Source organism: Poecilia reticulata, chromosome 13, assembly GCF_904066995.2.
Source record: "Poecilia reticulata chromosome 13, P_reticulata-male-v2, whole genome shotgun sequence".
Lineage (NCBI taxonomy): Eukaryota > Metazoa > Chordata > Actinopteri > Cyprinodontiformes > Poeciliidae > Poecilia > Poecilia reticulata.
Window position 1 is genome coordinate 8,981,637 of NC_088842.1, and position 12,077 is coordinate 8,993,713.

General features: G+C 39.9%; 2 protein-coding genes across 2 annotated transcripts; one reads left to right on the forward strand and one right to left on the reverse strand.

Moving 5' to 3' along the window:
- Positions 1 to 59: 59 nt before the first annotated feature.
- Positions 60 to 4,723, reverse strand: LOC103474236 (extracellular calcium-sensing receptor-like). Its single transcript, XM_081614851.1, has 9 exons — positions 3,857 to 4,723; positions 3,468 to 3,777; positions 3,271 to 3,357; positions 2,854 to 3,123; positions 2,562 to 2,762; positions 2,200 to 2,475; positions 1,754 to 1,981; positions 1,527 to 1,650; positions 60 to 1,293 (listed from the first exon to the last, which is right to left on the reverse strand). Exons 1-9 carry the CDS (start codon positions 4,078 to 4,080, stop codon positions 380 to 382), a joined length of 2,634 nt encoding a protein of 877 aa, XP_081470977.1. The 5' UTR covers positions 4,081 to 4,723; the 3' UTR covers positions 60 to 379.
- A 1,159-nt stretch (positions 4,724 to 5,882) lies between these two features.
- LOC103474265 (extracellular calcium-sensing receptor-like) lies at positions 5,883 to 9,809 on the forward strand. Its single transcript, XM_081614786.1, has 7 exons — positions 5,883 to 5,989; positions 6,435 to 6,622; positions 6,841 to 7,096; positions 7,176 to 7,290; positions 8,239 to 8,460; positions 8,572 to 8,695; positions 8,772 to 9,809. Exons 1-7 carry the CDS (start codon positions 5,883 to 5,885, stop codon positions 9,668 to 9,670), a joined length of 1,911 nt encoding a protein of 636 aa, XP_081470912.1. The 3' UTR covers positions 9,671 to 9,809.
- The last annotated feature ends 2,268 nt before the right edge of the window (positions 9,810 to 12,077 follow it).

Sequence of the window (12,077 nt, forward strand, 5' to 3'; positions counted from 1 at the left end):
CAATTTAAAATAGTTTATTAATTAATTATTTGCAGCCGCAACAATACAAATGTAACACAGATTATTTTCCATTACCAGTGATGGCTTTCTTTATTATTGTTAGAAAACGTCACTATCTATTTAAACTTATTTGCCTCTGAAGCTTTTATAAGTGGAGAGAGGGGAACTTAACTAACTGAAAAATAACTGCAAATTATTGCAAAATGTGTCAAAACATAGATAATATTTAATTACTTCATGAATACCCCCCACAGATATTAAAATCTCAAGAAAAAATGCACAACCTATGTAGATGCTATCATAATTTTTGCTTCTACTATATTTCTGGTGCTTCTTTTGTGTGGCTGACTTTGAGAAAATAAGAATTAAACTAATAATCTTAACATTTTGCGGTTCCTCGACTCATGATGGCTTTCTTGGTGTTTCTTTCTGGTCTCAGCAAGATTACGTAACATTTAGGTCCAAACAGTGCCATCAAAAGGCCAAAACTGGAGGCCAGGATTGCGAACACCTCCACTGCATCTGCGTATTTGCCAGGAGAGTTGATGTAGGCAGGAACAAAGGCCACCCACACAGCGCAGAAGATCAGCATGCTGAAAGTGATGAGTTTAGCCTCATTAAAGTTGTCCGGTAGATTCCTTCCCAGGAATGCTAACAGGAAACTGATGATTGCCAGTAAGCCAATATACCCCAATAACACTGCAAAACCAACTGTGGACCCAACGACACACTCATAAACGATCTTATCATTGTGGTACTGAGTGTTTTTATGTGGCACCGGTGAGGCAGTCACAATCCACACTGTGCAAATTGCTGCTTGAACGCATGTGAGCGCAAAAACCGTTCCTCTTTGCTGCACAGCACCAAACCACTTTAGATAGGTGCCACCTCCTGGCTTGGAGGCTTTGAACACAGCCAGAACCACCATGGTTTTAACCAGGATGCAGGACACACAGAGCACAAAGCTGATTCCAAACACTGCGTGTCTCAGCTGGCATGTCCACAGTCTGGGTCGTCCAATGAACAGCAGCGAACACAGGAAGCACAGCTTGAGTGACACCAAAATCAGAAAGCTCAGCTCTGAATTGTTTGCGCGTACCATGGGAGTGCTGCGGTGATAGGTGAAGATCCCTAAAACTGCAGTGCAGATGCACGTTCCCAGCAACGAAGCTGTAGTCAAGCAGACACCTAGAGGTTCGTGGTAGGAGAGGAACTCTGTTGTCTTAGGAATGCAGCGATCACGGCGGGGGCTGGACCAGAAATCCTCTGGACAGCTGAAGCACTCAACAGAGTCTGAGAACAAAAACCCCCCAGGTTTTACAGTTAGTCATAATTTAAGATGTAACTTTTGATTCATTAACATACCACAATGGAGGAGCTGGTGTTTAGATTAAATATGAAACCGTTTAGGAAAATCAAGTGACTTAGACTTCTTGTCAGTTTTCTTTCTATTCTCTCAACGTGTTTATGTCAGCTACAAAGGGATCATTCACTCATATGAATGCAACTGTAACCATGATACCAACTTGTTTTGTTACTAATCTTTCCTTCAGAACAAGGAACACAATCAAAACAGCACACAGGTTGCCCCTTCTTCCTCGCCATGCGAGTCCCAGGATTACAGGTCTCACTGCACACCGACCGAGGAGGCTGCAGACACACACACACACACACAAAAACAAAAACAACATCTAATCAGATTTATTCTAGCTCACTTATAATCAGCACTTCAAATAAAATAAATGAAGGCAACCTGATTATTGTTGAAGTTCCAGAAGATTTTTTCTTCATTAAGAATGAGTTCTTCACCACCAGAGGCTGTCTTCTTAACAACGCCCACATTCAGTACTTGAACTCCACCGTCAGGGAGCCACAGCCAGTTCATGATGTCGTATATCGGCAGAGCATCACCGTTCTCATCAAATGACACATGATCCCCAAAGGGAATGGTAAAGTTGACTTTTTCCAAGTAATACATCAGCTGGAAATGTGAAGAGATCAACACTGTGACAAGGAATCAAGCTTGGTTTTTGTCTGTTGTTTCTAAATTCTGATATTGCCACTCACAAGCAAACAAATGTTCGAATATAGAACACTTTCAGTCAAATTAAAACTATCTGGTGTTCAGGTTGACTATAAATCCTAATGCAACATGATTTGATGAAAATACTAATGGTTTAATGAAAACTGATGCCCTACCTGCCAAGCTTCCAGTTTTTGCAGAGAGGCACAGCTGTGCCCGCTGAAAGGCCCTCTCCCTGGCTGACACTGCAGCATGTCATCGAGGGCATGTGCTAGAGCATAGACGGCCTTGTAAATGTTATATTCAGGCCTGAGGTTAGAAACATCCAGAAACTCAGTCTGCACACTCTCCAAATCTTCTTCACCAGAGCATAATGCTCCCCGGGCTTCTTGCCAGTCTACTGGAGGGGGAGCAAATCTGCACTGAAATGTGTGTTCCCAAAACTGCCTTATCTGGAAAGTGCATTAAAAAAAACTGCTTTACAAAATAAAGACAACAATGTATACCAGTGCTATTATAGGTCAAAGTTGAATCTCACCATAGTGTTCTGATTGTTGCTGCTATTGCCAGGCTGTGTGCTCAGGAGGAAATCTCTAAGTCCTAAAATGTCTCCTCGACGGATCGCAATGCCCAGTGTGCCACCCAGGTACGGCATGAGACGGGGGGTTTGGAGCACAGCCGCTGATGCCCAGGCTTCACTCGCCATCCACTGGAGACCCGTCACGTTCTGCTTCGCAACCTGCACAGTGTATTTTGCAGGGAAGATGTAATTATGCAGAGTATTTAGCCTCTGAAACAGTAAGTAATAAGCACACAAGAAAGAGGGATACCTCTTCCATCAGCTGGATCATATTGATCTGATGGCCAAACACGATAACCACACGAGCTGTGGATTTCTTCATTCCTTCGACGATTCTCCGCAGCTCAGATGGGTTGTCACCCCACGGTAAAATTTCAGTGTATGCAAGACAACCCAGTCCAGATTGAGTCAGCTCTGACTGGAAGGATTGGGCAACATGGAGCCCGTAGTCGTCGTCACTGACCAGCAGACCAGCCCACATCCAGCCAAAACGTTTTAAAATCTGAATCATTGCATGCACCTAAGTGGACACACTGTGTGAGATACCATTGCTTTCTTCTCATAAAATCACAGTTGTACAATGATCATGCCTATTCTTCTGAATCTATGTAGTATGAGATTAATGCAATTTCGCCTGCGTATCATCTCATTTAGAAATCAGTCACACCTGAAAAGTATCACTTGGGATTGTCCTAAAAAAGGACGGAAACCTCCGACGATCACTTAGGCAAGAACATGTGGCAAAGTAACTCACCTACAAGAAACAAGGAGGTTAAATTTTCATTATGTAGAAAACCTCAAACAAAGATGTGGTACATGTAAAATACATTATAAGCAAAGCGGAAATTCAGAAAGAAAACTTACAATGGGAAGTCTGAATAAGCCTATCACATCGGACGTGGCTATAGAAAACGTTGAAAAAGAATCGCCGACTATGCCGAGGACTGGAGGACCTCCTGAACATTTCTCCTGAGGAAGGAACTGCTCCTCTTGACCACTGGCCAGTGACAACGCCGCACTGAATCCAATTACCAAGGTGGCACAGTTGTCATAAAGGCTATATCCCAAAGTCACATTGGGAAGCAGAGTTGGGTTTTTGTTAATTTCCTCAATGGCAAATGCCATGGTCATGGCATGTCTGAACCCTGGAGGGTCAAAGCTTACACATAGAATGCTACATGAAAACACAAGAAGGAAACACATGTGTGTGAACAAGCCACGGTGAGTGTGAAGCTTACCCTTGGCAGATGTGCTCACTTGGCTCTGAGGTGAACGTTAGCTTGGGGAACACAGAAGTGTAGTGAACTTCAAACAGTCCGCCCAGAATCACATCACCGGATTTGTGCATGCCATTAAGATGAAACCGTCTTCTCAATGCGCAAGATGGTAAAATGGATGAACCTTGTGAATAATCAATGTCGAAGAACAACATCAATATGACAAACAAGGGCATTAATGTCTTCAGAAGCCTCTTCATGGTTTCATATTCTCCTTAGATCAATGTGTTTTACTTCCTTGAACAGACATTTTATGTGGATCGTCCTCTCCCTTGATGGCTTTCATCATAACAGGAGGAGGGCCAGATGAAATCTTAAGAGATTCATTGAATCTTCCAATACATTAAGATTTAAGTTATTGACTTTTGTTGAACAAGTGCTTATATTTAGTTCCTTTCTTAAAACTCAATATATAGATTAACTGATGGTGATATGAATAAGAAGGTGAAGAAAACTCAGCTCCACGTAACGTGAAACATACTGCCACGTTCAATAAATTACAATATTATTGAAAATTTCCTTTTTTTAAGTTGTTTTCGGATGTTTGTTGACCTTGAGTGACCTTGGTAGTGCTTTATGATATGCCCTCTCCTCTAATTGGCCATAATCCAGTCAACATTTTCCAGTACTGAGAACAACTAATGCAACATAACTAGATGCACTTAAAAGAGACTGTATAGAATAGCAAAACGCTTCCCTCTGTCCAATTTAAGCAGTTTTAGTCTTGGAATCCCAAAATACTAAATTAGGTCACTACTGTAAAAGTGAAATGGTACTTTCTTTTCATTGATTCAAATTAAATTTAACTGTAAGGTTGATTTTTTCCCCCAATAAATTTCTGAATATTGAAGTGTAGTTGTTTGTGTTTTTCCATGTACTTTCTTGCTGCTTGAAGAACACCAATGCTGGACTTAACCTTCCATCTGTTGTTATTTTAATACCTGGGCCTTATCAGGTAGGCATGGGTAGACAATACCTGAGACTGATATATGTGGGTATTACAATCAAGTGGTACCCCAACTTGGTAAATTCATCTGAATCCCAATTTTTCAGAATTGTTTGTTATGCAACAATAGGTTTTGTTTATTCATGGCCTACAGACATATTCTGAATAAGGGATTTTTTTTGGCATTATGAATTATGCATAGCTAAAAAGACACCCACCACAAAGCACTCAACATGGAACTTACATTTTCAATTTTGTCCTTGCAGTAAAACCACAGAACAGTAACATTTTTAAGCGATAAAATGTGAAATTTTAATGGGTATTTCTTGCTGTAAGATGACTTTGTTTCCCTAGATTTTTAAAATATTATTAATGTCCACTAGATGGCAGCATTGGAGTTAGACTTTGAACAGACGTCTTACATACTTGACTGACTTCAACAACACTTTGTGTCCTTTCAACCAGGTAGAAACTTATTGCATTACATATTTAGACTTGCAAAAGTCATAAATAAATAGATAAAGTCAGCATAAAATGGTTTCCTAATTAAAGACTTTTTCATCAGATTCTTTAACCATAATTGTAATGTAATCTGTGTTTTTCGGTCATATTCACATTGGGAACTCACCTGTAACTTTTTATTTCGACTTTGCTGTTTGTCATGTAAGAATCCACAGTTTAAAAATAATCACTATTATATAATCTAATATGAATGATTTTTACCAAAATGATGTGAGCATGGTATTACTGTGTCAAATTAAAGGACAAATGTGTAAAGAAGTTGTTTGAAAGGCCACAGTCAGATCTAAAATTAATGGCCGCTGGGTGATGGCGCCTTCTCTCTGAAGTATGACGATGTTTCATAAGTGAGCTATAAAAACAGTCTCAACAAACTCACACCCACACCTAGAGACCTGAGGGATGGAGATCTCATTGTTGCTTGTGAGCCTCAGACTGGCTCTGGGCCTGTCTGAGGGTGGATCAGACCGGGCCAGAACCCTGGCTTCACCCATAAAATGTAGCCTGCAGGGTTCAAATCGTCTGCCTGCATTCACAATGAACGGGGACTTCGTCTTTGGGGGTGCTTTTTCAATTCACTACAAGGAGCTCACCAGGACTCACAACTACACCACTGTGCCTGAACCGCCTAGCTGTGCAAGGGGGTCAGTGAAAATGAGGAGCGGTGGGGAAAAAAGGGAAGGGAATGGTATTCTGTGTCAGAACAAATATGTGTTTAGAACAATGCTGTTTATTGTTGCAAAGTTGTTATCTTGTCTACAATGTGGCATGAATGTTTTTTATTAGTTGTTCTAATTATTAGCTGTAAGAATTTGAAGTTTAGTAACTTATTTGCCTATAGTATGAAACCACTATATCTTTATATGATTACCCAGTTTATTTTAACTTTAGAGGTTTAATCTGTCATGCAGATAACCAGCAATTTTATTTGTTCAAACAACTCCTTATCCTTGATATGTAGAATATCTACCCTTTGCAGATGTCCTACAAAAGGTAGACATTCAGCTGCTGGTAAACGTTGACTCTATGTTAGATTCAACAATGACATGTTGTAAATGTAATGTAAATGTCTGAAATGCCTCTGTTCAGCATCAACAGCCGAGAACTGCGCTTCTCTCGCACAATGATCTTTGCAATCGAGGAGATCAACAACAGCACAGAGCTACTGCCAGGAGTCAAACTCGGTTATCAGATCCACGATTCGTGTGCCTCCGTGCCCATGGCCATGCATGCAGCATTTCACCTGTCAAATGGGCAAGATACTATATTTGAGACAGGTGATAATTGTTCTTCGTCTGGTGTAGTAATGGCTGTTGTTGGTGAGTCTGGTTCTACCCCATCCATTAGTATGTCTCGTATTTTGGGGCCCTTCAACATACCTCTGGTAAGTAGACTTTACTAAGCATCATAACTTCAGCTCATATGCTTAAAAAGGTTTAACACTGGCTTTTCTTGTGGTAGGTGAGTCACTTTGCCACTTGTGCCTGCCTGTCAGATAAAGATCAGTACCCAACATTTTTCAGGACAATCCCCAGTGACCAATTTCAAGCCGATGCACTGGCCAAGCTGGTGAAACACTTTGGTTGGACTTGGATAGGCGCCGTCCACTCGGCTTCAGATTATGGAAACAATGGCATGGCATCTTTTCTTGAAGTAGCACTCAGAGAGGGGATCTGTGTGGAGTACATTGAGTCTTTCTATCGGACTGATCCAACCAGCAAGATTCGAGGAGTAGCTGATGCCATCCGCAGGTCTCAGCATTTTTAGCACTTGTATGTTTTATTTGAATGTTGACTCTTTTTGGTAAATTTAATTGTTTTTTTTCTTCAGGTCAACAGCGGTGGTTGTTGTCGCATTTGCAGCTGCTGGCGATATGAAATTTCTCTTAGAGGAGCTGGCCCGAAATCCTCCTCCACCCCGTCAGTGGATCGGGAGTGAGTCTTGGGTAACAGATCCACTCTTGATGAGATTCAGTTTCTGTGCAGGAGCCATTGGAGTTGCCATTCAGCAATCTGTCATCCCAGGTCTGAGAGACTTTCTGCTGGATCTCTCTCCCTCTGAAGTGACTGCCTCTCCAGTTCTTACTGAATTCTGGGAGGATGCATTCAACTGTAGCCTGACAAAAAGTGAGCATTTAACCATCAATATCAATATATAAACATGTTTGGTTGCATCAGAAATCAATAATTTTTAAATTTATGTACTTATCTTAACAAATACTTGAACAAACAATATGTGCAATGAATTTAATCACGATTTGAGTTAATATTTAATGCCTTTATCCTGTTTGCCCATTGGCCTTTTAGATTTTTTATTACGGAATCCAAACTTTACAAAGAACCGAAGACTACGACAAGTTTAGCTACTATCAATTACCAATTGATAGTATTGTATTTACTCTCTAATTTTATAATTTTGATTGTGTACATGGAAACAATAAATATTTCCAGTTGTTACTTAGTTTACAGTCATATTAACTTGTGTGGTATGTCGTGAAAAAACATCAAACGCAAGAAAATTAGGAATTTCTTTCACAATAACTACTTCTGGCTACATTTTTAGGTGCAAAAGTAAATGGCAAACTTTGTGATGGAACTGAAGACTTAAAATCTCTAAATAATCTCTATACTGAAACGTCCAAGTACAGAATCACCAACATGGTGTACAAAGCTGTTTATGCCATAGCTCATGCTATTCACAATGCAGTGTGTCAGGAAAAAAAGCCAACCGCTCACTGTGACAAACACATCAGACTGGAACCCAAACAGGTCAGTTTAAATTAAAACCGAATCGCACTAACATTTCATTTGAAAGCTTTTGATATGGCAGGCCCTAACATCGTCGTCAGTTATCATAGATAAATTTTTCTCTCGGTTCTTTTCGTGCATCACAGATTTTCACTGAATTAAAGAAAGTCAACTTTGCTCAGAATGGCTATCATGTATCGTTTGATGCTAAAGGAGATCCTCTAGCCTTTTACGAGGTAGTTAACTGGCAGAAGACTGAGAGTGCAGTCAATGAGCTGATAACTGTGGGATACTATGATGCATCACTGCCCAAAGGCCAGGAGTTTCACATTTACAAGAACTTAACCTGGGTGGAAGGAAGAGCGCAAGTAATGGGTCAAGGAAAATTACTTTTATAGAAAAAACTTGTGGAAGGAATGATTTGATTCATATTACCATTCTAACATCAGTTTTTTTTTTCTTGTCTCCTTGTCTGGAAGGTACCGGTGTCAGTTTGCTCAGAGAGTTGTCCTCCAGGAACTCGAAAAGTGTTGCAGAAAGGAAAACCAATCTGCTGCTATGACTGTATACCATGTCCTGAAGGAGAGATCAGTAATATCACAGGTAGAATCTAATGCTTTTAGTGTTTACAAACATCTTGATATTCATTTGTTTTAAAAAAAACTTTTTTTATTCATAGATGCTCCAGATTGCATTCAATGCCCTAGAGAGTTCTGGCCTAATTCAGTCAACACTGCTTGCTTCCCCAAAGCTGTGGAGTTCCTCTCTTTTGATGAAGTGCTGGGAAACATTCTAGAAATATTCTCCATTAGTGGAGCCTGTCTGGCCATCATTACAGCAGTGATTTTCTTCCATCACAGAACAACACCAATTGTCAGAGCCAACAACTCTGAGCTGAGCTTCCTGCTGCTCTTCTCTCTGACTCTGTGTTTCTTATGTTCACTAACTTTCATTGGAGCCCCCTCTGAGTGGTCCTGCATGCTGCGGCACACAGCGTTTGGCATCACATTTGTTCTCTGTATCTCCTGTGTTCTTGGGAAAACTATAGTGGTTCTAATGGCCTTTAAAGCTACACTTCCTGGTAGTAATGCTATGAAATGGTTTGGTCCTGTACAACAAAGAATGACTGTAGTATCTTTTACATCTATTCAGGTTATAATATGCATCATTTGGTTGGTTGCGAGTCCTCCCTTCCCAGTGAAAAATCTGACCACCTACAAGGAGAAGATCATCCTGGAATGTGCGTTAGGCTCTGCTGTTGGTTTCTGGGCTGTGCTCGGCTACATCGGCCTGCTGGCTGTGTTTTGCTTTGTGTTAGCTGTTCTAGCTCGGAAACTACCTGATAATTTCAACGAAGCCAAGATGATAACCTTCAGCATGTTGATATTCTGTGCCGTCTGGATCACCTTCATCCCAGCTTATGTCAGCTCTCCTGGAAAATTTACTGTGGCTGTGGAGATATTTGCTATTCTGGCCTCCAGCTTTGGACTGATACTGTGTATATTTGCTCCAAAATGTTTCATTATTTTGTTTCAACCAGAGAAGAACACTAAGAAATATTTAATGAACAAAAATTGATTGGGTACTGTCTATAATTACAAAATATTATAAAATGATGGGATTTCTTTGTATTAGTTTATGTTGCAATGCTAACTTTTAATGCACAGTCGTTCTACTTGTATGTCATTTTTTTATTACTTTAGTCTATTTGTGACAGTTTGTGAAATTACCAGGAAATCTATTCAAATAACAAATAAAACTTATGTAAAACTACAACTTGGCTTGGTGTCACTCCTCCTACTTTAAATCCCATCTTGCTTTAAAAAACAAATGGGCAAAAGTCCCAGGGGGCAAAGACTTTGGATCTACTCCACTCTTTACCATGTGTGTCAGGTGTGATGTCTTTTTTTTTAACTCAATATTTTTTATATTAATTATTTTCTGGTTTTGGTATAAGACAAGTTCTGCACAATGTTACAAAAAAATACTAAATTTGACCGATGGACGGACAGATATATTAATGAATATGTTAATTTATTATGGCAAAACCAAATGCCACACACATTCAACATGCATATGTAATGGCAATAACGTAATGCTCCACGTGTGAAAGTAGGTCTCTTGGGCTCCTCCTGAGCACTTGAACAACGAGTCTTATTGCTACACTGCCTTTGTTCAGAGTCTTAGACAGGTTATATAAATTGATATCAACACTTCCCCACCTTTATTGGCTGAGGGATGGAGATCTCACTTCTCCTTATGGGCTTGAGACTGGCTCTGAGCCAGAGTGTTGGCTCAGTTTTTGCTATTAGTGGGTCAGATATTGCCGAAAATGGGATCTTACCCATAAAATGTATCCTGCAGGGTACAGCTCGTACGCCTGCATTCTCAATGGATGGGGAGTTCATTATTGGTGGCGTTTTTTCCTTACATTACACGGAGCTCACAAAGATTCATAGATACACCACAGCGCCTGAGCCGCCCACCTGCACAGGGAGGTTGGTAAGAGGGAGCATGGTGGGAAATGGAGGGGGTGATATACTGAAAAGTCAGGGTTATGATTTGTATGATGTAGAGGTGTGCAGCAAATTGTAATGACTTATATTCATTCAATCACATTCAATAAATTAGAATATTATTTTAAAAGAGGCTCATTTGTCAGATTAAATGTACAATTTGAAAAAGAAAACTTTTAAGCAGTTTTTGCACATTAGATCCACTTTTTTACATTCAGAATGTCTTTGTTACAATGTAACATTCTGATCTGAAATGTAATTTATTGGAACAAATAAATCACAATCATTAACAGAAAAAGCTTTAAATAATCAACCTGTGAGGAATTAATCTATATAACACATGCTATCAACTGAGATCGTGAAAAACATAAACTTTTGAAAAAAATTGACATTTTTTGAATGTGACTGTACATAGAAAAAATACGAAACGTTTTCCTCATCTATGTTTTTTCTAAGAGTAATTTCGTTGGTGATCATTTGAATTGATGTTATGTTATACATAAAAAGGATTAATTTAAATGTCTGTGTGCAGTATCAACAGTCGTGAACTACGCTTCAGTCGTGCAATGATCTTTGCAATTGAGGAGATAAACAACAGCACAAAGCTGCTGCCTGGGATTAAACTTGGGTATAAGATCTATGACACATGCGCCTCTGTGACTGTGGCCACTGATGTTGCATTTCAGCTGTCAAACTTGGAGGACCCCAAGATTCAGACAGACCATAATTGTTCTAAGTTAGGTGTGGTAATGGGTGTTATTGGTGAATCGGGATCCACACCATCTATTGCCATTTCACGCATCTTTGGTCCCTTCAATATTCCTCTGGTAAGAAGTGTGTCTTTATTACAAGCTGGAGAAAATTTATTTCGGCATATGTCTGGTAAAAAAAAGATGAATTGTTGTTTTTCTTGTGTTAGGTGAGCCACTTTGCTACCTGTGCATGTTTGTCAGATAAGCAGCAGTTCCCGACTTTCTTCAGAACAATTCCCAGTGACCATTATCAAGCTGATGCACTGGCCAAACTGGTGAAACACTTTGGCTGGACTTGGATAGGAACAATCCACTCGGATTCAGATTATGGAAGAAATGGCATGGCCTCTTTTCTAGAAGCAGCACACAGAGAAGGGATCTGTGTGGAGTACACTGAATCTTTCTATCGGACCGACCCACAAAAGATTCAAATAGTAGCTGATGTTATCCGCAGGTTTGAGCCTCTTCTATTGTCTTTATGTGCTTAGTTAAGATGTAAACCGATTCTACTGACCACTTCAAACACTTTTAAGACATTTAAATATTGATTTCATACAAGTAAAGCTGAAAGTAGTTTTATACGTTTTTTTCCTCTTCAGGTCAACTTCAATCGTTGTGGTGGCTTTTACAGCCGCTGGTGATATGAAATTCTTGTTAGAGGAGCTAAACCAACAACCTTCTCCACATCGTCAGTGGATTGGAAGTGAGGGCTGGATA

Coding starts and splice junctions, on each gene's coding strand:
- LOC103474236 (XM_081614851.1), bottom strand. CDS start 4,080: ATGAAGAGGCTTCTGAAGACATTAATGCCCTTGTTTGTCATATTGATG. Junction 3,358..3,467: donor GCTTATTCAGACTTCCCATT/GTAAGTTTTCTT, acceptor TGTTTCTTGTAG/GTGAGTTACTTTGCCACATG. Junction 2,476..2,561: donor GCAACAATCAGAACACTATG/GTGAGATTCAAC, acceptor TGCACTTTCCAG/ATAAGGCAGTTTTGGGAACA.
- LOC103474265 (XM_081614786.1), top strand. CDS start 5,883: ATGAACGGGGACTTCGTCTTTGGGGGTGCTTTTTCAATTCACTACAAG. Junction 7,097..7,175: donor GTAGCTGATGCCATCCGCAG/GTCTCAGCATTT, acceptor TTTTTTCTTCAG/GTCAACAGCGGTGGTTGTTG. Junction 8,696..8,771: donor AGAGATCAGTAATATCACAG/GTAGAATCTAAT, acceptor TTTTATTCATAG/ATGCTCCAGATTGCATTCAA.